The 22,466-nt window shown below is 55.0% G+C and overlaps 1 protein-coding gene across 3 annotated transcripts in view; it reads left to right on the plus strand.

Moving 5' to 3' along the window:
- HS1BP3 (HCLS1 binding protein 3) overlaps positions 1 to 21,310 on the plus strand; it is a 34,404-nt gene extending 13,094 nt beyond the window's left edge. For 2 of the 3 annotated variants that reach the window (XM_009237506.4, NM_001132063.1), the window contains 4 exon segments: positions 414 to 630; positions 14,128 to 14,288; positions 15,119 to 15,254; positions 19,892 to 21,310. In XM_009237506.4, coding sequence (XP_009235781.2) covers positions 414 to 630; positions 14,128 to 14,288; positions 15,119 to 15,254; positions 19,892 to 20,150 — 773 coding nt within the window. In that variant the 3' untranslated portion in view covers positions 20,151 to 21,310. 3 annotated transcript variants of the gene reach the window in all.
- The last annotated feature ends 1,156 nt before the right edge of the window (positions 21,311 to 22,466 follow it).

The following is a 22,466-nucleotide window of genomic DNA, read 5'->3' on the forward strand; positions in this document are numbered from 1 at the left end:
CTGGTTCTTTTTGAATCACCCTGTGCCCTGGCTGGTGTATCCCACCGCTCACCTGGGAGGAGGGCATGGCCATCCTTGCGGCGCACACAGGCTCTGGGCCTTGGGTTCAGGAACCGCTGCTCCTGTCTTGCTCTGAAGCTCCCACTTGTGACCACTCCACTCCAGGCTTCCTTGGTGCCCGTCAGCCCTTGGGGGGCTGCAGCAGGCACTTGGCTGCTCCCAAAACGGAGGTCACCGTCCATCCACCCAGATTCGCCATCCTGCTCGGGTCCCAGGAGGGACGAGTTTGGTCCCAGGAGGCTGCAGGAAGCCCTCGGCCTCCGATCCTGGCATGGGAGGGTGCAGTGTGGCAAGATGTCTCCCCTGACTCTGGCGTGGTTACCAAGTCCCTTCTTTTCTGTCTTCCTCCACAGGTACCAGATCCCCAGGGGCTGCGGGGCTCACTAGCAGAGATTCCTCTGTCCTGGATGGCACAGACAGTCAGACAGGCAATGATGAAGAGGCTTTCGACTTTTTTGAGCAGCAAGACCAAGTGGCAGAAGAGAGTCCGCCCATCCAGAGCCTGAAGGGCGAGGATGCTGAGGAATCCTTGGAGGAGGAGGAGGCGCTGGACCCTCTGGGCATTATGCGGTTGGTCTCCCATTGTTGAGAGGGCCCCTTTGGTGTATTCCAGGCTTTCTGGAGATGACGTCCCCCTTCCCTGGAATCTGAGAAAAGCCCTGAGCATCCCAGGTCACCCCCTCGCAGGGATCTGGGCCACAAGGCCTTGGCCTGGCGTGCTTGGGGGAACTAGCTCTCTGCGTGCCCTTGGTGGTGTCCATGTCTCTGGGGCTGGGCTTAGGTATCGCCTCCCTTCCCGGGTCACAGGATGTCCTCCACTTGTGGCTCTGCACTGAGGCTTGGTAGAGGCCCCCGTGACAGCTCAGTAGTGCAGGCTGCGGACCCGTCCGGCTAGTGTGGGAGGACTGAGTGCTCCTTCCAACTATGGGACTCGCAGAGGTGGCTGCGGCTCTCTGGGCTGCATCATCTGCATAGCAGGAGCATTCACCTTGGCCCTGCCTCCACACAGGGCCGTTCACCAGCCATACATCTCTGGCCATTTACGATCTCTTTTCTTCGGTTTTCCTCAGTGAAGATGGACTCATTGTCGTACCAACCTCTTAGGGCTCCTGTGAAGATGAACTGAGTTATGTAAATTTAGCAATCAGCTATCCTCATGGCCCCATCTTTCAGTGGAATCAGACCAGGCCAGGGGTACTGTTCTCCCACAACGAATGTCTCTTAGCCATTTACCGAAGTCCTCGGGTGCCAGATGAGTGAGTCCTCTCTTGTAGGTCCTGCCCCAGAAAGGAATTAGAGCCCAGTAGAAATCAGGCAGAAGCAAGTTCAACTTCATCAGCATGCAGAATTCTCTCCTAAAATCACAGCCCACTCTGGAAAGGCTTTCTTCATGGGGAAGGTTATGGGAGGGTGGGCTGTAGGGTGGCCACGAGACCAGCGTCCAGGGGTGAGGATTTGCACTGGGAAAGGGTATGCGGCGCTCAGGGAGCTGCAGCAGAAACAGGCCTGAGATCTGGGGTCCTGCGGCACCTGGGCACAGCAAGTGCCCTGCAGTCGCTCTTCCTGGCCCTCCGTGGCTGGCCTTGTCCTTGAGTGGGGTCAGCGGCCCTTAGGGAGAGGCAGCCAGAGTAGCGGGTGATGTGGGGACAAGCCTGTAATAGTCACTCCTTATCAGCCTGGCCCAACCCTGCAGGCCTTTCTTGGGCTTTATTTTAGTGAGGGTAAGGCTTTGTTTGAACTTACATTCTCTGTTGTTCTGAGTAACCACACGTAGTGCCAAACCGAGATGGACTTTGGTGGTCTGTGCCAGCCTTTGGCTGAAGAACACACTTAGCAGAGCGGCTCCTTTTTTGGGTAGGAAAATGTTCTTTGGGGCTGGCAAGTGCTGCCTTGAACTTCCTACTTACTTCATTAGCAGATTGTCAGGGGAGCTGTGTCAGCTGTCCTGGGACCTCTTGGTAGGGGGGCCCCAGCCCCCTCCCCAGCTCTGTACTCTGGGGCCCTCGCCCCTGAATCCTGGGAAAGCTTAGCACCTAAGAGTAATCCCGCTGGCTTAAGACCCTCTCCTGCTGGGCTTTCTTTTTAAGGACCCGTGTGACAAGGTGCTGATGGATCAACGTTATCACCTCTGGCAGGAATAATAAGTAAATTTTTTGAGAGTTTATGAAATGCTGGGAACTAAGTTAGCATTTGCTTGCATGATCTCATTATATCTGTAAGACAGCATTTCTGAAACTACTTGCTACGACCCATAGTAAAAACTATATGGTATGCCATGACCCAGGACACACATGTATAAACATCCCATAGAAATGAAGCAAAAGTTCCCAGAACTCATACAAAACCTTACTAAGTGTATTGTACTGGGATATTTTCTATTCTATTTCCACGTTTGGAAAGGTCATGATTCACCAAACTGCTTTCAGGATCCACTGTGGGCACAGGTCAAGAAACGGAGAGCCCTGGAGGCCTGCAGTGGCATCAGCCTCTTCTGTGTGGTGGGAAACTCAAGTTCAGGGCCAGGTGGTTCGTCCACATTCCTGCAGCCTGCAGATGGCAGAGCCAGGACCCCACGCCATCTCCAGTCCAGTCTTTATCAGCCTGGGAGGCGGGCAGGGCCCCAGGATTATCCCCCTTTCACAGATGGTAAAATCGAGGAAAGAGTTGAGCAGGATCTTGGCCAGAGCTGTGTGTGTGGCAGAGCCGTGTGTGTTCCAGAGCTGTGTGTATGGCAGAGCCGTGCCTTGAAGTTGGGTTTCCACCTCGGCCTTTCACAGACACCCAGGTGGACTGGTTGATCTCTCTTGGTGCCACCCACCTGCCCTTTGGTGGGGGACTTTCTGTTCTTCTCGGGAGGCTGTTTGTGCACCCCTCTCCCTCCCGTGCCCTTGGTTCCTGTGCAGATGCAGCAGCCCCCGTTTCCCAGCTTGCCCTGCCCCATGTCTGGGCTTAGCTCTGGGCTCTCTGGAGCAGCCACCATTTCCATGCAACCAGCCTCGGTCCTTCCCCGCCGTGGCCGCGGCGAGGCGCTGCTGCTCTGCTAAAGGGCTGCTCCACGGCAGGGCTGCTGGGAGGGTGGGAGTCGCCAGCACAAAGCGGGAGCCCAGGCCGGCCTGGCTTTTCTTTGTCTTTTAAACCTGGTTTTGATTAGGGGCAAAAGAGCGTTATTACACCATTAGAGAGCAATTAAAGATAGAAAAAGCCCTCACCTCGGCCCGTCCCAACACCACAGCTCTCCCCATCTGCTGGGGCTCTCGTCTGACCCTATCCCAGCATCATCCATGCAACCGCAGGCACAGTGCACGTGCCTTTTCGTACTCTGCTTTTTCACCCTGTGGTCTGTCCCGATTGCTGCTCCATGTCGCCCCTGTTTTGTATTTAAGTTTCTATTTTAGAGATGCCACGGTGCTGAGAAAATTGACATTCTACCCTAATAGTTCTGCCTTATGCTGGAAATCCTCTGCGGGAAACCATTTTCATTGTGACTCAAATAATACACAATTAGTATAGAAAAATTGCAAACACAGATAAAAGTCCTTTCCCTGTGAATTTTTGAATGCACCTTTGAATATTCACATCTTACTGCCAAAATGAGATTGTCTTATGTGCCGTTCTGGAATTTGCTTTTTTCCAGTTTACATGTTCTAGGTCCTTCCAGATCAATAGCTGCACTCTCCCTCCTTCCTCTGCTGGTTTCTCAGCTCGATGGGCTGTAAGTGGCATTACCAGACCCCTGCTTGTGGACGTGGTGGGGGTTTCTGTAGGTTTTTCCTATTACGAGCAATAACTTGAGGAACTTCTACATATACAAAGCTTTTATTCTATGGAGTCTTCCCCTATATATGTGCCCCAGAGTAAGGTCCCTGAAGCTGCTTCTGGGGGCTTTGGGGTACCATTCCAGTAAAGGGCTGTCTAAGGGCTGAAGCCCCTCTGTTGGGAGGGCCCCTCTGCTTTTCTAGCCCTGCCCACCCCCGCCCTCAGGGCCCACTCCTCCCACCTCTTCTTTTGCACACAGGGACCCCCTCCAGGCCCTGGGTCCCTGAGGACTCACAGTGTCCTGTGGGACAGGCTGGCTCCTGTATGAACAAATGCACCTGCCTGTGAGGCTGGGCTTCCCAGACTCCCTGGAAGGGGGAGCCCACACCTGGGTCCCTGTGCTGTGGCCTCCGTGGTGAAGCTGGATGTTTCTCTGGAATGCCATGTTTTATGGTTATTTTTTAATATGGATTTTGCTTCGTCTTTCATAAAACAACCACATGTATTTTAGTATAAAAATAATATGTTACTCTCTATATTTGGATGAAATCACTTCTCTGGAATGATTATGTGGTTTTGAATGCTTCTGGCACATTGCCAGGTGCTCCCAGATTTGCTAACCCAAGATTTAGCAGCAAGGCAGTCCCCTAAGGTGAGCCGTGGAGGGGAGCTCTGTGGGGACAGCAGGGCCTCAGCCCCACCTCCTGAGGTGCCCTGGAGCTGCTTCCCCAAGGGTGCCTCTTGCTGAATATCCTGACCACTGCGCATGGGCACCTCTTTATTCATTCCAGCCTGAGCCTGGGCACCCAGGGCTTCCCTGATGCCACCAGTGCAGCAGAGACCACCTAGGGATTCTGGGCCACTGAAAGCTTGGCAGAGATAGAGATTCCAGGCCTCCGTCAGATCTGGGTAGGGCCCCCAGAATCTGTGTTTTAACAAGCTCTTGAGTTGGTTCTTCTGCAAGCTCCTGTTTGAGAATTCCCAGAAACCAAACTCCATTAAAGTGTTGGAAATGCCAGAAAGGAAACAGGTGTGGAAAGCGGCAGGTCGGCCATCACCACAGTCTGCTGCCCACAGCGGGCTGAGGACAGGGCGTGTCCAGAAGGCACTTCCGGTACTGTCTGCTCCCCAGCTCCTCCTGCTCAGGCTGGGCTTTCCCTCATCTGCTGGCCCACCTGCTGGAGGAGTTCTCTGCTGTGCCATCCTGGAGTTCATGTGGGGGCCATGAGCCAGGATGGCTGGGCCCGACCTCACCTGCACCTGTGCAGCACTTAGCCCTGGCCTGGCTGGGGACCCAAAGCCATAAGGAAAGGAGGAGGCAGGTGCCACAGCCGCCCTGCAGCATCACGCAGGTGGCACACCACGCAGGCTGTCACAGTGATCACAACAGCACAGTGTGCATGCCAACTGCATTTCCCCATCCAGATTACTGCTGTGGCCGGATGCAGTGGCTCACGCCTGTAATCCCAGCACTTTGGGCAGCTGAGGTGGGCAGATTACTTGAGATCAGGAGTTCAAGACCAGCCTGGCCAACATGGTGAAACCCTGTCTCTACTAAAAACACAAAAATTAGCTGGGCGTGATGGGGCACACCTGTAATCCCAGCCACTCAGGAGGCTGAGGCAGGAGAATCGCTTGAACCTGGGAGGAGGAGGTTGCAGTGAGCTGAGATTATGCCACTGCACTCCAGCCTGGGCGACTGAGACTCTGTCTCAAAAACAAAACAAAACAAAAACCAAACAAACAAAAAAACAGATTACTGCACAAAGTCCTGCCTGAATGAATGGGCTGTTAGGAATAACAGAAGTAGTAGTGGTTTCTCCTTTTTAAATTCAGTAGCAAAACCTTTGGCTCAAGAGACATATCATCCAGAATCCCAGTACATAAAACAGGCTGAAGTAGGATTTCCCCTGGTTGGGACAAGTGGGGACTGGATCTTTGTCCCTCCAGCCTCAGCCCCACTTCCTGGGGTAGCCCTGGGCAGCTTTGCAGAAGGCGAGGGCCCCTTAGAGTATGGTTTGACAGTGAGTGGGGCAGCTAGAACCCCCAGGATGTGTGGCTACCCCCAGAGCAGGGTTAAAGATGGGCAGTCGCAGGTTCAAATCCCCTTTCTGCCACTTACTAGCTGGTGGACACTGAGTGCGTTGCTGTACTTCTCCAAGCCTGTTTCTTTCTTTGTAGAGTGGGGGTAAAGTAGAGGCCCAGTGGCTGAAAGGATAAAATGAGATAAAGCACTACAGGAAAGTTCCTTTGTAAAATGTTATCACTATTTCAGATTTACTTTGCTCTAAAGAGGTCTTTGTGTATTTAAACAACAGTTGAAATATGAATATAAAAGGCAGCTTTTCCACTTCCTATAGTTGTTATGCAAATATCAGGACCCTGTGATGTGCACACTATGACTTTGCCTCCCTCCAGGAGCGCCAGTATACCTGTCACCTGTTACAGCTTCCTAGAGCAGGCGATTCTGGAGATGGGGCAGCCCCTGGCCCTGGAGGAAGGAGCCTGCTTATCTGAATCCTTAGTGGGATTCAGTGGTTGCTTGGTTCCTTGAGAGATAGAAATCTGGGTGGTCATACTTGCCATTCTCCCAACTCAGGCTCCCCCAGGACCCGTTGTGGCAAGTTCTGGCAAATAGCAACACTCTTAGGATGACACAGCCTTTACGCTCTGAGGACTGCAGATCAGATCCAGACTCTGTTGTTACGACTGAGGAACCTTCCCAGGATCACACAGGAGGGCATGAGAGCAAGAGCTGGGGGTCTCCTGACTGCTGGCCCAGGACTTTTCCCTTTGTCCCCAGTCTGTGTCCAACACTTGTGCCAGGGGACTGACTTCTCAGCCCTCCCCTGTTCACTCTCGTTTTTTGATGACATGGGTGATGGGCATTCCCCACTGCAAGGACAGCTAGCTGCCTGCTGGTCATGTCACCATTTGGAGTGGATCGGGGCATAGGAGCGCCCATGTGAGAACCAGCAATGGTGGTTTACTTAGAGCTTACTGCGACCACGGAGGTATCAGCCACCATCACCTGCATTTGGCAAAGATGCAAAGAGAGGCAGGGGAGTGGGTCACTTTGAAACAGATGAAAAGGAAGGCTCAGATACACGCTGATTGGAGGTTATCGGCATGGGGAATCCAGAAGCAGCCAATGAGAGTGGGGCATCCTTTGTCCTCTGTGACCAGGAAGTGGGGCATGTTTGGCTTTCTCTGGAGGGTCCTACTAAACTGGAAATGGGGAAAAATTTAGGAAAGCTGGCAGTTATTGATCAAATCTTGGCCATTTGGGGCTGATTGCTGCAGAGGCTGTGGTCTGGCTTCCTGGGCAGGTTACTGCAGACTGTGGATCAGAGTTCCACCTTTACATGTGGCCTGGACATTGTCCCTTGGGGGGACTGGGTGCTTGCTGTAGAACGTGGGCTGCAGAGACCTGCAGCTGGGACTCACTTGGTTCCCTGGTGGTGCTGGAGCTGGGATGGGTGAGGGGCAGTCTGTGGCCCCATTGTAGAGAAGGAGAAATGGCATCACCCACAAGCTCAGGTGGGATTGTCACTGACTCCTGGTCCCTCAAGATAGGGCTCAGTGGCTGGGAGAGTGGGCTCTGGCTGTTGAGAAACAGGTCCTTGGAATGTGACTCTGGGGACCATAGCAAATGATAAACATTCATGGTGACCACCCAGGCTAGCCCCATTTTTTTTTTTTTTTTTTTTTTTTTTGAGACAGGGTCTTACTCATTTACCTAGGCTGGAGTATAGTGGTGTGTGATCTCAGCTAACTACAGCTTCAGCCTCCCAGACTTAACTGATCCTCCCACCTCAGCCTCTCAAATAGCTGGAACTACAGGCACACACTACCATGCCTGGCTACTTTTGTCTACTTTTTGTAGAGATGAGGTTTCACTATGTTGCCCAGGGTGGTCTTGAACTCCTGGGCTCAAGTGATCCTCCTGCCTCGGCTTCCCAAAGTGCTGGGATTACAGGCATGAGCCACTGTGCCCGGCCTGGCCCCATTTAGTTTTTAAGGCCCAGAGTGAAGTCTGCTGAGTAGAAAGCATAAGTGAGCCTAGACATCACCAGGCAGCTCCCGGGACCCCAGGCCTCTGCCATGGCCCTGAGGTGACTTGCATACAGGACCCACTTGGCAGCTTGTGAAGCATTTCTGTGTCAGTTGCCTCCTTCTTCCCTTTGACCTCCAGTAAGGAAACATGGTTGGGGAAGTTGAGTGACTGGTCCAGATCCTATACAAGTTCTCCTACATCCCCCTCTGCTGCTCCTCTCTCAGCAAAGGCCAGAATCTCCCCAGGCCCCACTGGAGGTGGCCAACAATTCGCACAGAGCCTCCCTCCATGCACCTGCTGCCCAGCTGTTGGGCACTTTCACTATGCCAGGCTCTGCACACCTTGGCGTTTTCACAGGGCTCTTCTCTCTGCCCGGAGCACAGCTTTTGTGACTCTGCTCGTTTTTCCATCCTGGCCTTCTCTGAAGCCCCTGTCCAATGAGGCTGGCTTGGACTCCCAGGGTTAGTCCCTGTCCTCAGGTGATTCTCACTCTTGTGATTGCTTCTCCAAGGAAGCCCATTGCTGTTGCAAATAACATTGTCCTGGTGTGAATTTCAGAAGTCCATTTATTGGTACTCTGAGAATTTTCTCATTGAAAAAATAAAACCAGCCAGGCACAGTGGCTCTTGCCTATAATCCCAGGACTTTGAGAGGGCAAGGCGAGAAGACCACTTGAGCCCAGGAGCTTGAGATCAGCCTGGGCAACATAGCAAGACTCCATCTCGACAAAAAATATTTTCTTTAATTAGCCAGGTGTGATGATGTGTGCCTGTGTCCCAATTACTAGGGTGGCTGAGGTGAGAGGATCACTTGAGCCCAGGAGGTCAAGGCTGCAGTGAGCTGTGAGCAGTGAGCACCCCAGCCTAGGTGACAGAGACCCTGTCTCAAAAAAACAAAAACCCAAAAAACAAAAAGACACCAAACAGCTGAATTTAAGAATAAAGTATGAAAAGTGCATTAGTTTAAAGTACGCAGTTTGCATCATTGGAAAGGAGGTGGATTTCTGTATTTGGTTAAGCTGCACCCTGGCTTTGAAGAGTCATGCTGTCCATGTGTCTCAGTTGTGGAAGGATCAGCAGTCTTCTGTTCAGACCCAGTTAAGCTGGCTGTGTCTAGGAGATGTCTCTGCCATGCATGTACACCCGGTTCTGAGCAGTTGGTGCCCATTGGTGGTCTGCCGTGTGGGTGGGCACATCTGGGAATGGTGCCACAGGCCCCCTGGGTGGCCAGAGTGGTGGATGCTCTTATGTGTCAATCACTGTCACCAGAACTGCCTGAGCCACAGGGAGCCAGGCTGCTGCTCAGCCTGTCTGAGCGTTGGAGCTGTCAGCCGCGGCAGCTGCCGCCTCTCACCCCGTATGCTGCACGCCTGCCTGCAGAACGTGGCCTGGTCTGCGCGTCTGTCTGCCGTCAGGAATACACAGCAGGAAAGCGGGTGTCTGTCCATGCACACATGTGCACGCAACAAGAACATGCCAGCACATGCCTGCAATCCATCCAGGAGCACCCCACCTACCTCATGCAACCTCTGTGGACCCAACTCATGTTTGGTGGCCCTCATGGCCTGCACTAGTTCCGATGACCCCCGTGCTCACCAGGAAGTCAGGAGCTGCAGTTCCAGGCCTGTTCCCTGCAGACCTCCCTTTGAAGCCCCTGTTGCCCTGTCCCTAGTGACAAGATTCTAATCATGACCAGCTGTCCTTCCAATGAAGGGAGAAGAGGGCACCCTTCCTCCACGTCAGTGAGGAGTTTTGTCTCCTGTCAGTGCAGAGGGTGGGCTGGAGGGCGGGCACTGCAGAGCCAGGCCGTGCGCCTGCAGACAGCTGGGTGGATGCTGATATAGGAATGGAGGAGGAGGAGGACCAGGGAGGAGAGGATTGAGGGGGCCCCCGAGTGATAGCCCATGTGTGCGACCTGACCCGACTCCGTGTTCATGACAACCCTGAGGTGTTTGTGCTAGGAGAAGGGTGAAGAAATGGCTCAGAGGCTGAGTGACGCACCTCTCATATGGAATTACTGACCCCCTCACTGAGATCAGAAATCTGTCATCACCTTAGACAATTCCCTTCTGCCAGCTGATCACCTCAACTGTCCAGATGTATAAGCACGTTTGCCTTCTGAAGTTCCCCCTAGCCTGTCTTCCCCTTGCATCACTGCTGCTCCCCTAGTCTAGGCTCTGGTCGTTTCTTTTATGGACCATGAGCAAAGCTTCTCTGGAGAGACCTGACTCTCAGCCTGTTCCCTCATGGCACTACGTCTGCTGCAAACCTAAGGGGTCCCCTTTCACCAAGAGGAATCTGGGTTCCCAGTTATGTCCTAGTCACACCCCCTGCAGACCCTCACAGTGTGACTCTCAGGTCCTGTACCTGAGAGGCTATTTAGCTCCATTCCACAAAGTTCACTTCCTGTCTCCACATCACCTCCTCCAAGAAGTCTTCCCTGAGCCCTCAGGCTTGGTTGGCTCTGTCCGTGCTCTGCCGTGACAGAGCAGAACACCCTGTGTGCTAATGAACAGTTTCCTTTTTTTTTTTTTTTTTTTTGAAGACAAAGTCTCGCTTTGTCACCCAGGCTGGAGTGCAGTGGTGTGATCTGAGCTCACTGCAACCTACATCCCTGGGGTTCAAGTGATTCTCTTCAGCCTCCCGAGTAGCTGGGATTACAGGCATGCACCACCATGCTGCGCTAATTTTTGTATTTTTAGTAGAGATGGGATTTCATCATCTTTGCCAGGCTGGTCTCAAACTCCTGGCCTCCCGCAAACTTTTTGCTTTAAACTAAAGCACTTTTCGTATTTTATTCTTAAATTCACCCGCCTCAGCCTCCGAAAGTGCTGGGATTACAGGCATAAGCCACCTTGCCCGGCCATAATGATCAGTTTCTATGTGACCCTGCTCTGCCATGAGCTTCTGGGGACAGCGGCAGCTCGTCCTCATCTTCGTTCCCTCGTCCCCGGCACAGGTTCTTGCAGGTGGGAGGTTCTCAGTGACTGCTCGCCATCAAAGGTGCTCATGAGGGAAGGAATGAGTTGCTCATAGAGTGGCTGAGGGCCTGGCAGCAAGGCCAGTGGAGTCAGCCAGGAGATCTTTGGAGAAGGGGCTTTCGCACTTAGGGCGCTGTCTGAGACTGGGTCTAGGAGCCTATCCCTCTTCCCTCCCTGCCCCTCCTGCCTTGAGGAATAGGTTAACAGAATCCTGAGATGGAGATGTGCTGGCACCCTGCTCTCTGCCTACCTGTCCTCCACCTGTCCATCCCTGCTCCCCTCCGTCCATCACCCATCCTCTCATCCAGAGTTTATCAAGGCATCTGTTCTGGACCAGGCACATTACTAAGTCCCCAGAGCCTGAAAGTTTTGGACCGCTCAGGACAGGACCCTGGGGCTTTTAGGCACCAAAACTCTGTATTTCCTGCTTCTTCCTTGATTCCCCTGAAGATGGTCTGGAGAGTTGGGGAGGTAGAGAAGGCAGCCCAGGTGGCATGGGTGGGTGGGGGTAGGGTACAGACCATGCCTGCCGGAGCCGCCTGCGTGTGCTATACATCCGTTTTATTTCAGTTCAAGACAACAAAAGGGTAAACATGTCTCTAGGGAGAAAAACAAGGACATAATCCAGTTGGAGGAGAAAACTCACATGGAAGGAAAGTTCGGCCTCCTGTGTGCTGTCAAGACCAGGTGCAGGCATAGGAAGGGGCACCACGGCTTCTCCAGAGAGACCTCCTCAGGCCTGTTCTCTCTCGCTTCCTTTGCTCCTCAGATGGCTCGCTTCCCTCTGTGCGCCCTCTGATTTCTGGTCAATGCAAAGCCTCTTTCTCCCCTGCCCCGAGGGACCTGTGGCTGGGTACATGCAAGTTCGATCCCCAGGAGCCAGGGAGGGCCTGCTTGTTTCTGAGGGGACAGTTGGGGGTGTGGCATGGAGCTGCTGCTGGGGGAGGCTGCAGAGCAGCCTCAGACCTGCTCTCCCTGAGAGCTGCCACCTGGGTAGGGGCTAGGGCGGCTCTCCACCCTTCCTCACCACAGTGCCTGCTGGGGCCAGGAGCAAGGGCCACGCAAAGGGCAGCAGAGATGGGGAACGAAGTGGAGAGAAGCATCGGGCAGAAGAGCGGCTGTAAGCCTGACTGACTGTGGAATTCCATAGGAGACTGAACACAGCCTCCTGTGTTCAGGGCCTGCTTGGGTTTCCGACTCAGTGGGTCTTGGCTGGGGTCAGCTTTGCTGTCTTCCCCAGGAGGCCATGGCCCTTGTTTGGTACCCACTTCCTAGGAGTCATGAGAGCCGAGCTGGCTCTGCCTGATTGGTGAGAATAAAGGGGAGAACGTCTGAGTAAGAGCAGGCGAGCCCTGGCTCCTCTAGGTCTCAGAGGAGCAGAAGCTGAAGATTTCTGGAAAGCACTTGCCCTTAGGGTGGAGAATCCAAGCTCCCTCCACCTCACCTCCAGCACTACAAGCAGGGCCTGAGGGTGGTACACAGCAGAGGAGGTCCCTCATGGCCTGAGCCGGGTGGAGAAAGCACAGGACCAGGCAGATGGGCCTTCTTGGAGCAGTCCCTGCTACTGCGTCTCTGCTCCCCATCACTACCCTTGAAACATGCCACTTTCTCCCCAGAGAACAGCAGGATCAATCCTGTTATCCCTGCCCCATCCTATATCACCTTCTTCATGGGACATTTGGAGGGGACAAGAGGATAGGACCACGAGTATGACCATCCTCAATCTAGACCCAGCCTGCCTGTCCCTTCCCTGCTGTGTGGCCGTGGGCAGACACTCAGCTTCTCTGGACCACTGTTTCCTCATCCAACAAACAAGCCCTGCAGAGAGCCTTCCCCTGGGACTGGGCTCTGAGCTCAGAGGGTGCTCTGTCCTGCAGCCTTCCAGCAGGGAGCCTTCCTGGCTTTCATAGTTTCTCCTCACCTCGGCTGGGCGCCTGGGATTCTGCCAGACCTCAGACTCCAGACTGTGGGAATGGTCACCTTGCGGGGACCTGCCCCTCCAGCACCCAGGGCCATTCTGCTATTTTTATCTGCCATTGGTTAATCTGTATCATTGTGTAGGCCAGCCTCTCGGTGCAGTTTTGCCGCAGCGTGTTACCGACATGAGCTCAGATGGTGACCTCACATAGTGACCTCAGTCCAGTGGAACTGCCCGCCAGGCGGGCAGGCACGCGGAATTTCAGTTTCCAGTAAAGAGCATATTCTCATTATTTTCAGGAACCTTAAAATGGCTAACAGGCATCATCAGCGGGGATTGAATGCCTGTTAAAGTAATTGTTAAAGTAAAATCAAGTGTGTTTACTTACTGGCAGTATCACTTACAGTGATGTACACAGATCCTGAGCATTCAGCTCCATGCGTGTTTACTTATCCTGCCAGTAACCACCGCCTGGATCAAAACTAAAGTACTCCCACACCCTAGAAGCTTCCATCCTGCCCTGTCCTAGTTTCTTGCAGCAGGGTCTGGCCCAGAGCAGGACTTCCTCAGCCAGTGGGCAAGTGCACTGTAATGGGACCTAGGGTGGCAGAGCCGGAGCCGGGGAGGTGGGCAAGTCCCAGAGAGGCTTCCTGAAAGAGGGGGGCTGCTCCACAGAACCCAAGTGTTAACTAGAACAATGGTGGTTTTACCATGCAAAGGAAACAATAAGGCACTTACCAAGGCTGCTTTCTGCCCTCCTGAGTCCTAGCCCTGAGGTTTGTGGCTCAAGACCAGGTCCATCCCCATTTCTGAGTGGCTGTGGAATGCGGTTCTCTGAGCCTGGCCCCCAAGTGCTGAGACCCTGAGACCAGGCAGCTGTCTCCACCTTCCAGATGGGAGCGTGATCTCTGGCCTGTGACCACATGGCAGACTCAAGGCCTGAAGGCGTCTAAGAGCTGGGGTTGTCTGGCAGCCGCCTGCTCCTCCTGACAGTGGTCATTTCTTGAACACAGGGCACAGCTGCCCACAGTAGCAGGGGCCTTACCACTCTGTCATTGGGGAAACCTGCTCCTCAACCACCTTTGCTGGCCTGCTTTTCTCCCCTGGGATGGAGGACTTGTTCTTCCCTTGGTCGTGTGACCATCTGTTAGAGATTTCAGAAAGTCTTCAGCTCCACCTGCCTGGACTGCTCTGGGTGGCCCTCTCCAGGCTTTCCCTGGTCCCTCTGGCCTGGTCTTTTCTGGCCCATGGCATCCAGCCACCCCCCTGCAGGGCCCAGCGCCTGTGTGGATCTGACCAGGCCACCTGGACACTTGTGGGAAATCCTCACCTTGTGCTTTGTCTGTGATTCTCCAGCTCCAAGAAGCCCAAGAAACATCCCAAAGTGGCCGTGAAAGCCAAGCCCTCACCCCGGCTCACCATCTTTGACGAGGAGGTGGACCCTGATGAGGGGCTCTTTGGCCCGGGCAGGAAGCTATCTCCGCAGGGCCCCTCGAAGGACATGTCATCCATGGACCGTAAGTAGAGCCCCAGGGTCTGCTCCTGGTGTCCTCTCAGTGCCCAGCCCAGTCACCAGGCAGGGTCTGGACTCACCCGGCATGAATAGGACCCATATCTCCCCTGTCCTGTTTAGATGTGATATAGACTGAGCTTTGGAGGGAGCTTTCCTGCTGGAGGAATTGAGCCTCACACCTGGTTCCCCACAGCCTGGAAAATTCTGGGACTGTGGGTTTCCTCTAAACATCCCACCAAAGAGGAGGATGGTTTCCTTTGCTGCTTCGAGAAGTGCTTCCATGACATCTGTGGGCAGATGTGGGCCCTGGGCTTCCAGGCACCGTTTGTGTGGAAAGCGATAGGGCCTGCCTGGGGCACGTGTGTGACTGTAGGTTTGGATTTAATGGGACTCTCTGCCACCTGCGTGGACTGCCCTGGAGGGCTCTGTGCAGAGTTGGCAGAGGGAAAACTGAGCGGCCTTGGGACATCTCCACTCGTCCCCGGGTCTCTTTCCTCACATGCCCAGGTCATCCTCCGGTGAGGGGAATTGATGCCACCCACTAATTCAGCCCATACTTGGTGAGCCCTCACTGAGGGCCAGGCCCAAGAACATGCTGAGGAGTGAGACCTAGTCCCCGCCCCTAGTCCCTATCCTGAGGGCCTCGGGGACCCCTGGGGAGACAGGTCATCGCCTGACAGTTACAAAGCAGCACCAGTTATGACAGGTTGAGCAGAGGCATCAATTCTTGTAGGACTGCCCAGAAGACTTCCTGGGGTGGGGCAGAGAGAGAGTGGCCATGGCATCCCAGCCTAGAGGCTTCCTCTGACCCCCCCTGCTGCTGCCTTCCCACAGCCCTGAAGCTGTTTGATGATCCTGACCTCGGCGGGGCTGTCCCCCTGGGTGACTCCCTCCTGCTGCCAGCCGCCTGTGAGAGTGGAGGGCCCACGCCCAGCCTTGGCCACAGGGATGCCTCCAAGGAACTGTTCAGGTACCACCTGTCCCCAGTGGCGCTTGGCCAGCTCTGAGAGTGTCCTGGACAGAGCCAAGGGCCCGGCTCATTTGGGGGCATTGCCCAGTCACAGCCCCAGCCTCCTCTGAGGGGAGGACCCCAGGCCTGTGAAAAGTAGAAGCCTGTGGGTGCACATTGGGTGAGAGGCGGTGAAGGAGGCTGAGGGGGAGGATCCGCAGCCCAGGGCTGCTCAGCTAGTTCCAGAAAGAGAGAACTTTGTGTGCACAACCAGTCTTTCTTTTCACAATCGTATTTTCACAGTTTATATAAAGAATAATTAAATTATATAATTGCAAGAGCAGGTATAACTGGCATAAGCAAGTTTGGGAACAAATTAAATTGACTCATGGCAGCATGCAGCCCATTCAGCGAGGGGGCAAAGTGCAGGTGTCCTGGTGATGGCCTCTCTGCCGGAGGGCCGGGTCAGCAGCTTTCACAGAAGGAAGGGAGAGTGAGGCCTCATCTGTCACATGGAGGTCAATTGGCAGAACCTGTGCCAGTGACGGCTCCTATTTCCTGAGTCTTTGCTGTGTACGCAGTAAGCCAGACTCCTTACATGTTCTCTTATGTAATCTTCACGACAGCCCCCTAAGGTAGATGCTATTTTCTCCATATTATAAGAAATCAAGTGTGGGAGGCCACCTGGCTAAGGCCCCGCTCTGCCCCTGGCCTGGCCTCTCCACTTCATCAGGGACTGTCTGAGCACTTGGCTGGATGATCTGCCTCCCCACCCAGCCCCCCAGTTCTCCCCAGGCCTTTACCTCCGCTGGCCACATTCTCAGCAGGCTCAGTGTTGTGCGTGTCTCCAGCTCCTCCTCCATGCTCCAGGACACAGGACTGTGCCGGGATTCACAGGAAGCCAGGCCGCCTCTTTCCAGGAACAGCTTATGTGACACCAAGGCATGCAGGCCCTGGAGGCTGTCATCTGTACCCCTCATTAGCAGCCTCGGGCTATTAGACAGCCCTGCAAGTGCCCGCCAAGCCTGAGTCACCGTGACGGCTTCTGGTATTTACATGTCCCCAAGGCCCCTGGCATCTGTTCAGTCTCATCCTGTGTCCTCTCTCCTGACATCCCAGCGGGCTGGAAGAAACCAGGATTGTTATTTTATTAGAGGGAAACCGAGGCACAGGGAAATGAAATACTAGAGTCTGCCTGGGGAGCAGCAGGGCCAGGCCGAGCATGTCTAGGAGTCCATGTGTCCCTGTGGGGTGGCTCTCGTGGGACCTTTCTGGCCTAGTTTATTCTAAATCCATTACTTCCCAACCTGTGTTCTGCGGAACATGGTACAGTGGGGTGGTCAAAGGCTACTCAAAGAGGCTCTGTGGCTGATGAATTGGGGAAATGCCACAAAAAGCAGGGCTCGTAGTGTGCGGGCCAGCACCACACGGCACTTCACGTTCTCATTCGTCACGCAGAGCGCTTGGGGAATCCCTGCTCAAAAAGTGTGGGTCCCGCACCCCCACCTTCACTTTAGCAGACATCTGCTAATGAAAGGATTAGCTGCTTTTCTTTTTTTTAAATTCAGACAAATTCAAAAACAGCTGTAACACTAGGATTAGCTTCTTGAGAGCAGGAACCACATTCATTCTTTGTGTCTGCCCTGTGACTATCCAGGGAGTAGCTGGGCTTCCTCATCATAAAGAATGTTCTGATAGTCATTCATTCATTCATGCTTTCACCCCTTCGTTCATTCTGTCACTAGCCTCAGCCGCCCTGAGGCCGCGTGGGGTATACACTGAGCGGGTCGAGGCTGAGAAGTCTTTGTTCCTTCTGGCTGTGCAGCCACACCAGGGCAGGGCCCCTAGTCTAGATGTTTAGGTGAGTCTTGTCTTCCGCAGGGACCCAGGGAGAAGGAATGGGGCCAGGGTCTTAGAGCTCCCTTACCCCTCACTGGTTGACCTCACACCAGCTGGGCCTGGAGGAGAAAAGAGCTGGACCTTGCGTTAGTGAGAGCTAGTCCTAGTCATGACTCAGAAATAGGGTGCTTGGAAAAGGGGTGCCTTGTGGCCTCCTGTGTCCCAAGAGCAGCTATGCTGCCTCCCGCCGTGGCTGACCACCCATGTACACCTCCCACCTGGGAGCAAATCCAGCTGCTGATTAGTTCCAAAGAGTCACTGCTTTGCCAAGCAGGATAATCCTGAAATCTGACATAAGCCTCTAGCGGCTGCTTTATTTTCCAAAGGGCCCCTATTTGAGGATAATTCAGTCCCTTTGAGCTTTTCCCAGGTACCCTCAGCCTTCAGTGGGGGACACCTCATGCCAGTGGAGCTGGCACCTGCCCTGGGGGAGTCAAGGAAGGGCTGCCACTTGGAGGGAGCTCCGGAACATCTGACCTGAGGTGGTCGGGAGCAGACTGGCCATGAGTGACACCTCCTGAAATCGCCTCTACCCCAAGACAGCTGGTCTCTCTATGAAGGCCCGGCTTGGGCCAGTCCCTCTGGGTTTGTTCAAGAAGGACACCTTTTATTCATTTCTCTGCCATCCAAACAGACTCTGAATTCTCTCTCTGGGGTTTGTGCCCCATCACAGGAGGTTGAGCCAGGAAGCAGGCAGGGTGTCCGGAGCTCCTTCCACAGCTGGCTCCAGGCAGGCATCCACCCCTGGGGGTGCTGTGCTGGGCACCTCCATACTCACACAGGCTCTCTGGTAGTGCCAGGAGTTGTCCTGAGCAGAGGTATCGCCTCTCTATCCCCACCCCTGCATGGCCCTGCCCCAGGGCAAGAAGCCGCTGCTCATGAGCCTGCCTGGTTCTTCCTGTTCATTCTCATTCCCGCCTCCAGATCTCTGCTGTCTGCTCCCTTCTCCAGAATTCTGTTCCCTATTCATTCCAGGCTCACCCTTCTGAAAAGGCCCACCTTCCCAGGAGGGCTTCCCAGCCTGCTCTGGCCCAAGGGCTCACTCCCTTCTCTGGACTTCAACACCTTCTTTCCAGACCTTTACAATTGTGTGGCCCCTGTCTGACTGCGCTGGGGGTGTCCTTCATTGTAGATGGAGGCACTGCTTTTCTGTGCCTTATGCCCACTTGCTCAGACCCTGTGGCTGTCAGTAGACATCAGTACATACGGCCTTCCTGTACATTTGGAAACTACTTTCCTTGTGTTCTCTTATTTGATCCTTGTAAGAATCCCTGTGAGGGTGGTAGAGCAAGTACAATCCCACTTTATAGAAGAGACTGAGGACCAGGGAGGAGGAGTGGCCTGAGGCCACCTGATGGAGGAGTTGCAGGGTGAGGAATGGAAGCCAGTTCTCCTCCCACAGTGCTGTGCTTCTGTGCACAGTTCCGTGCAGCAGTGCCAGTGACATTGTTACTCCTGCTTGTAGATGAGGAAGCCGAAGGCTGTAGAGACCAAGTGGGCACTCCAGGTCTTCTGCCTTCAGTACTTGTGCCTTCCCTCACCTGACTCCAGCATGGCTGAGCGATAGACGTAGAGATGCCCGTTAGCACAAGGGGAAACCTCACCCTGACACTGGAGTCCGAGTGCCCCAGCCAGGGGAACACACCCCAGAGAACCAGCCACATGCAGGCCAAGTCCTGTTCATCCTCACACTAGCTGTGGGTCTCAGGGCAAGGCCCTTTGCCTCTCTGCACCTCAGTTTTCTCATCTGTAAAACAGGGCTAATCTCTGCGACCACACAGTGTTTGGAGATTATTAAATGGGTTAATGAACGTGGAAATGTCTGGCCATCACGGGTGTTCAGCACAGAGCTGAGTGGGTGGAATGGATTGAATGAGTCTTCCACTGTGCATCTGGTCTCCAGAAATCAAGTTCTGGAGAATCAGTGGCCTGGCCTGTTTCCTGCCCTCAGCACCCAGGGATGGTCCTGAGTGACTGTAACACTGTCGGGGCTTTTTGCCCACCCACCAGTGGGAGATCAGAGGTCTGGAGTGATGACAGAGTTTTGGTGGGGCCTGGCCGAGGCCATCCTCAGCTCTCGCTGGGCTCTGTCTAGCACCCGTGTGGCCCACAGAGGGGCACTGTGGGCGGGCCAACCCTGCGCCACCATGGCTCAGCGCCCCTGGTTATTCTTTCTGTGGCTGAGCTTGCTTTGGATGAGGGCTCAGCTTCTGAGGGCCGATGTCCTGTTCCTTCCAACAAAGGCACTGTCACATACCATCCCCTCGAGGTCACTCGGCCTCCTGGGACTCCAGCATCCTCATCTGCATGATGGAAGCACAGTCATGCCTCCCCAGAGTGGCGTTTTGAGGATGAAATATGATAACGTGTCTGAAGTGCTCGGCACAGAGCGGGAACTCTGTACATAGTAGCTGGTGGTTATTTCTGAAGGGATTGGAGGGAAAGCTCCCTATAGAAGGCAGCGTGTGTCAAGTGGGGTCACCTGAAGAGCAACTCTCAGGAGGCTGCGTGGGGCCTGCCCTGTGCCTGCTTTGCTGTGGGTGGGAGGGAAGGAGAGCCCTGGCCTTCGTGTCTCCTCTGGGCAGGATGGGTGGAGGGGCCGGAGTGGAATGGGGCAGAGCAGGGCGGGGCCTTGACCTGGCCGAGGCTGGGCTCCCTGCAGCTGCCCAGCCCCGTGTGGGCACTGGCATTGCCTGGGGTCTTGTTCCTGTCGAGGGGTGGCAGTGTTATGCTCAGGGTTCCTCCCTTTGGTTCCCTAGAGTTGAAGAGGACTTGGACCAGATTCTGAACCTGGGGGCTGAACCCAAACCCAAGCCCCAGCCTAAGCCCAAGCCACCAGTGGCAGCTAAGCCGGCGATACCCAGAAAACCAGCTGTTCCCCCCAAAGTGGGCCCGGCTGAAGCTGTGGCTGGGCAGCAGAAGCCGCAGGAGCAGATCCAAGCCATGGACGAGATGGACATCTTGCAGTACATCCGGGACCACGATACACCAGCCCAGGCCGCCCCCAGCCTCTTCTGACCCTTCCATGCCGGCCCCTGGCCCAGCAGGCCTGTCTGTGGGGACATCTGCATGAAGGGAAGGGACTGGGCCCTGCAGGGTCAGAACCTCCCCACCCCCAGGGGAGGCCAGGCAGAAGCCTGGGTCACAGCACCCAGAACTGCATGGTTCCATTTTCTCCTGGGCTGTGGGGCTAAAGTAGAAGCCTGCAGGCTGCGGGAGTGGCTCTCACCCTAGGAGCCGCAGCCCAACGTGTCTTATTCCCCGTGGACATGAAGGGGAGGGAGGGTGTGGGGATGCCTTGCCGACCAGAAGCCCAGCCCCAAGGATGAAGCAAGACATGTGGGGCCCTAGCGAGGTGTCACGTGGGGCAGGGAAGCTTCATGCCCACGGGTTCTGCCAGCCCCAGCACAGACCCAAACTGGGGCTGGGCCTCTAGCCCTCCTCTGCCTCTGTTCGCATAGTAAGAAGGAGTGACCAGGATCCTCCCCTTCCCCTACCCTAAGCTGCAGCCTAGGTGACTGACTGGCCTGGGCCTGGGGTGGGGAGGTCCCCAAGCCAAATTACTCTAGGGTCTCTGCTCCTCGTGGCTGCCAGGGGCCTGCAGAGTCTGGGTGGGTCTCCCAGGAGAGGAATACTGAGCGGGAGATCGGCTGTCTGGAGTGTTCTGATGCAAGTCTCTCTCTCCTGAGCCTCCTCTTGATGCAAGCTCTAAAGAGAGAAGTCAGGCCCTGCCTCTCCAGGGTATAGACGGCCCTGCCAGGCCCCAGTTCTTCCTCCCTCCCTCTTTCCCAGGAAAGGCCAGCCCAGTCCATGGCCTTCTTGGGCCTCTGGGCACAGAGCCAATGTTCGTCATTGCAGCTCTCAGCAAACTGGGTCATAGCATTCCCCACAGCTCAGCCTGGGGCCTGGGCAGGGCTCCCAGCCTGCACTGCCTCCCACTGCCAGTGGGGCATGATTCTCTCAGGCTTCTGCCCCGAGGCCTTCGCCGTCCTCAGGGACTTGGTCAGTGGCCTTTCACCAGTGGAGCTGCCTTCCCGGGGAGAAGGAGCCGTGCGCCAGGGCAGGGCCCGTGCCTTAGACTTCTCCCGACCCCCAGAGCCCTGGCACACAGGTCTAGGCACCACACAGTGCTTTGGAAATTCTCAGTGAATGATGTTTAATAAAGCAAAAAATGTCAAGATGTCTTTCTTGGGTATAATTCTTCATGTTCAGAGCTAGTTTTTGGTTTTGGTTTGTTTTGTTTTTTAATGAAACAGTAGTTTTAAATGAAATGCAACCACTATTGTTCCTTGGCCCTGTCCTGCCTGGCAGAAGCATTGGGCGGGTGGGACTAGGACCCCAGACCCTTTTCTGATAGACACCAAAGCCAGCCCTGAGGGAGCCCCCAGTTGATGGTGTGGGTGGTTTGCAGCCATCAGTGTCGAGTGTCTCAGCTCCTGGCCCGTGCCAGGACTCGTCTGCTCTGTCCTGCATCTGATCACGTCCCTCTCCAGCTGTGCTGCCCTGTCCTGAGCAGCTTCCCCTCCACCCCTGCTAGAGTGAGAGGAAACAGGTGGTCTCGGGGTCGAGAGCTGACTTCCTCCTCCTCTGTCTTAACCCAGGCTCAGAGGGTCAGCTCCCTCCCCAGGGCTCTGAGCCGGCTCTGGGACAGCTCCAGCCCTGGCTCCACCCACTTGCTTTCCCCCTTCACACCCGCCCCTCCTTCCCAGCACTCAGCCCCAGGCCCTGCATCCCTTGCTGACTGCAGAGGAAGGTCTCAGTAGGAGTGGGGAGGGGGTGGGGCCAGGTCTTCCTCAGAGAGGTGGCCCCAGCTCTCCCCTGGGCTTTGTCCCCTCCCTGCCCTTTCTGCACCCTGATGCTGGCTCCCTGTCTCCTGCTCCCCACCTGCTTTGGGTCGGGTGACATAGGAGCAGAGGGTACAGCGGGGTAGGCGGCCACAGGGGCTGGTGCTCTGCTTGCGGTCCCTGGCAGAACCTGGCCTGCCCGTTATGTATTCATCCACTGTGGGCGCCACCTCCTCAGTGGTCTGGACTCTGGACACCATCGCAAAGGCCCCCAGATATTGATGCTCCAATATCTGTGGCTTGTTCTTCACCCGCAGGACTGTGACTCATGGCCAATCAGTGATCCTTGTCGCCTGATAAAGGCTGTGCCCGTGACCCATTCCAGCCTGTGTTAGTGATGTTCTTTTCTGTGCCTAGGCTGATGGCAGACCACCCGGGAGGGGAGAGGGGGAGAGGATTGTCCTTTAAAACAATGGACTCAGCCAGGGAAGCTGCCCTGCCCCAGCCACCCAGGCTGCTGCTTAGGGTAGGGGAAGGGGAGGATTCTGGT

This window comes from Pongo abelii, chromosome 12 (assembly GCF_028885655.2).
Source record: "Pongo abelii isolate AG06213 chromosome 12, NHGRI_mPonAbe1-v2.0_pri, whole genome shotgun sequence".
In the NCBI taxonomy this organism is placed as follows: domain Eukaryota; kingdom Metazoa; phylum Chordata; class Mammalia; order Primates; family Hominidae; genus Pongo; species Pongo abelii.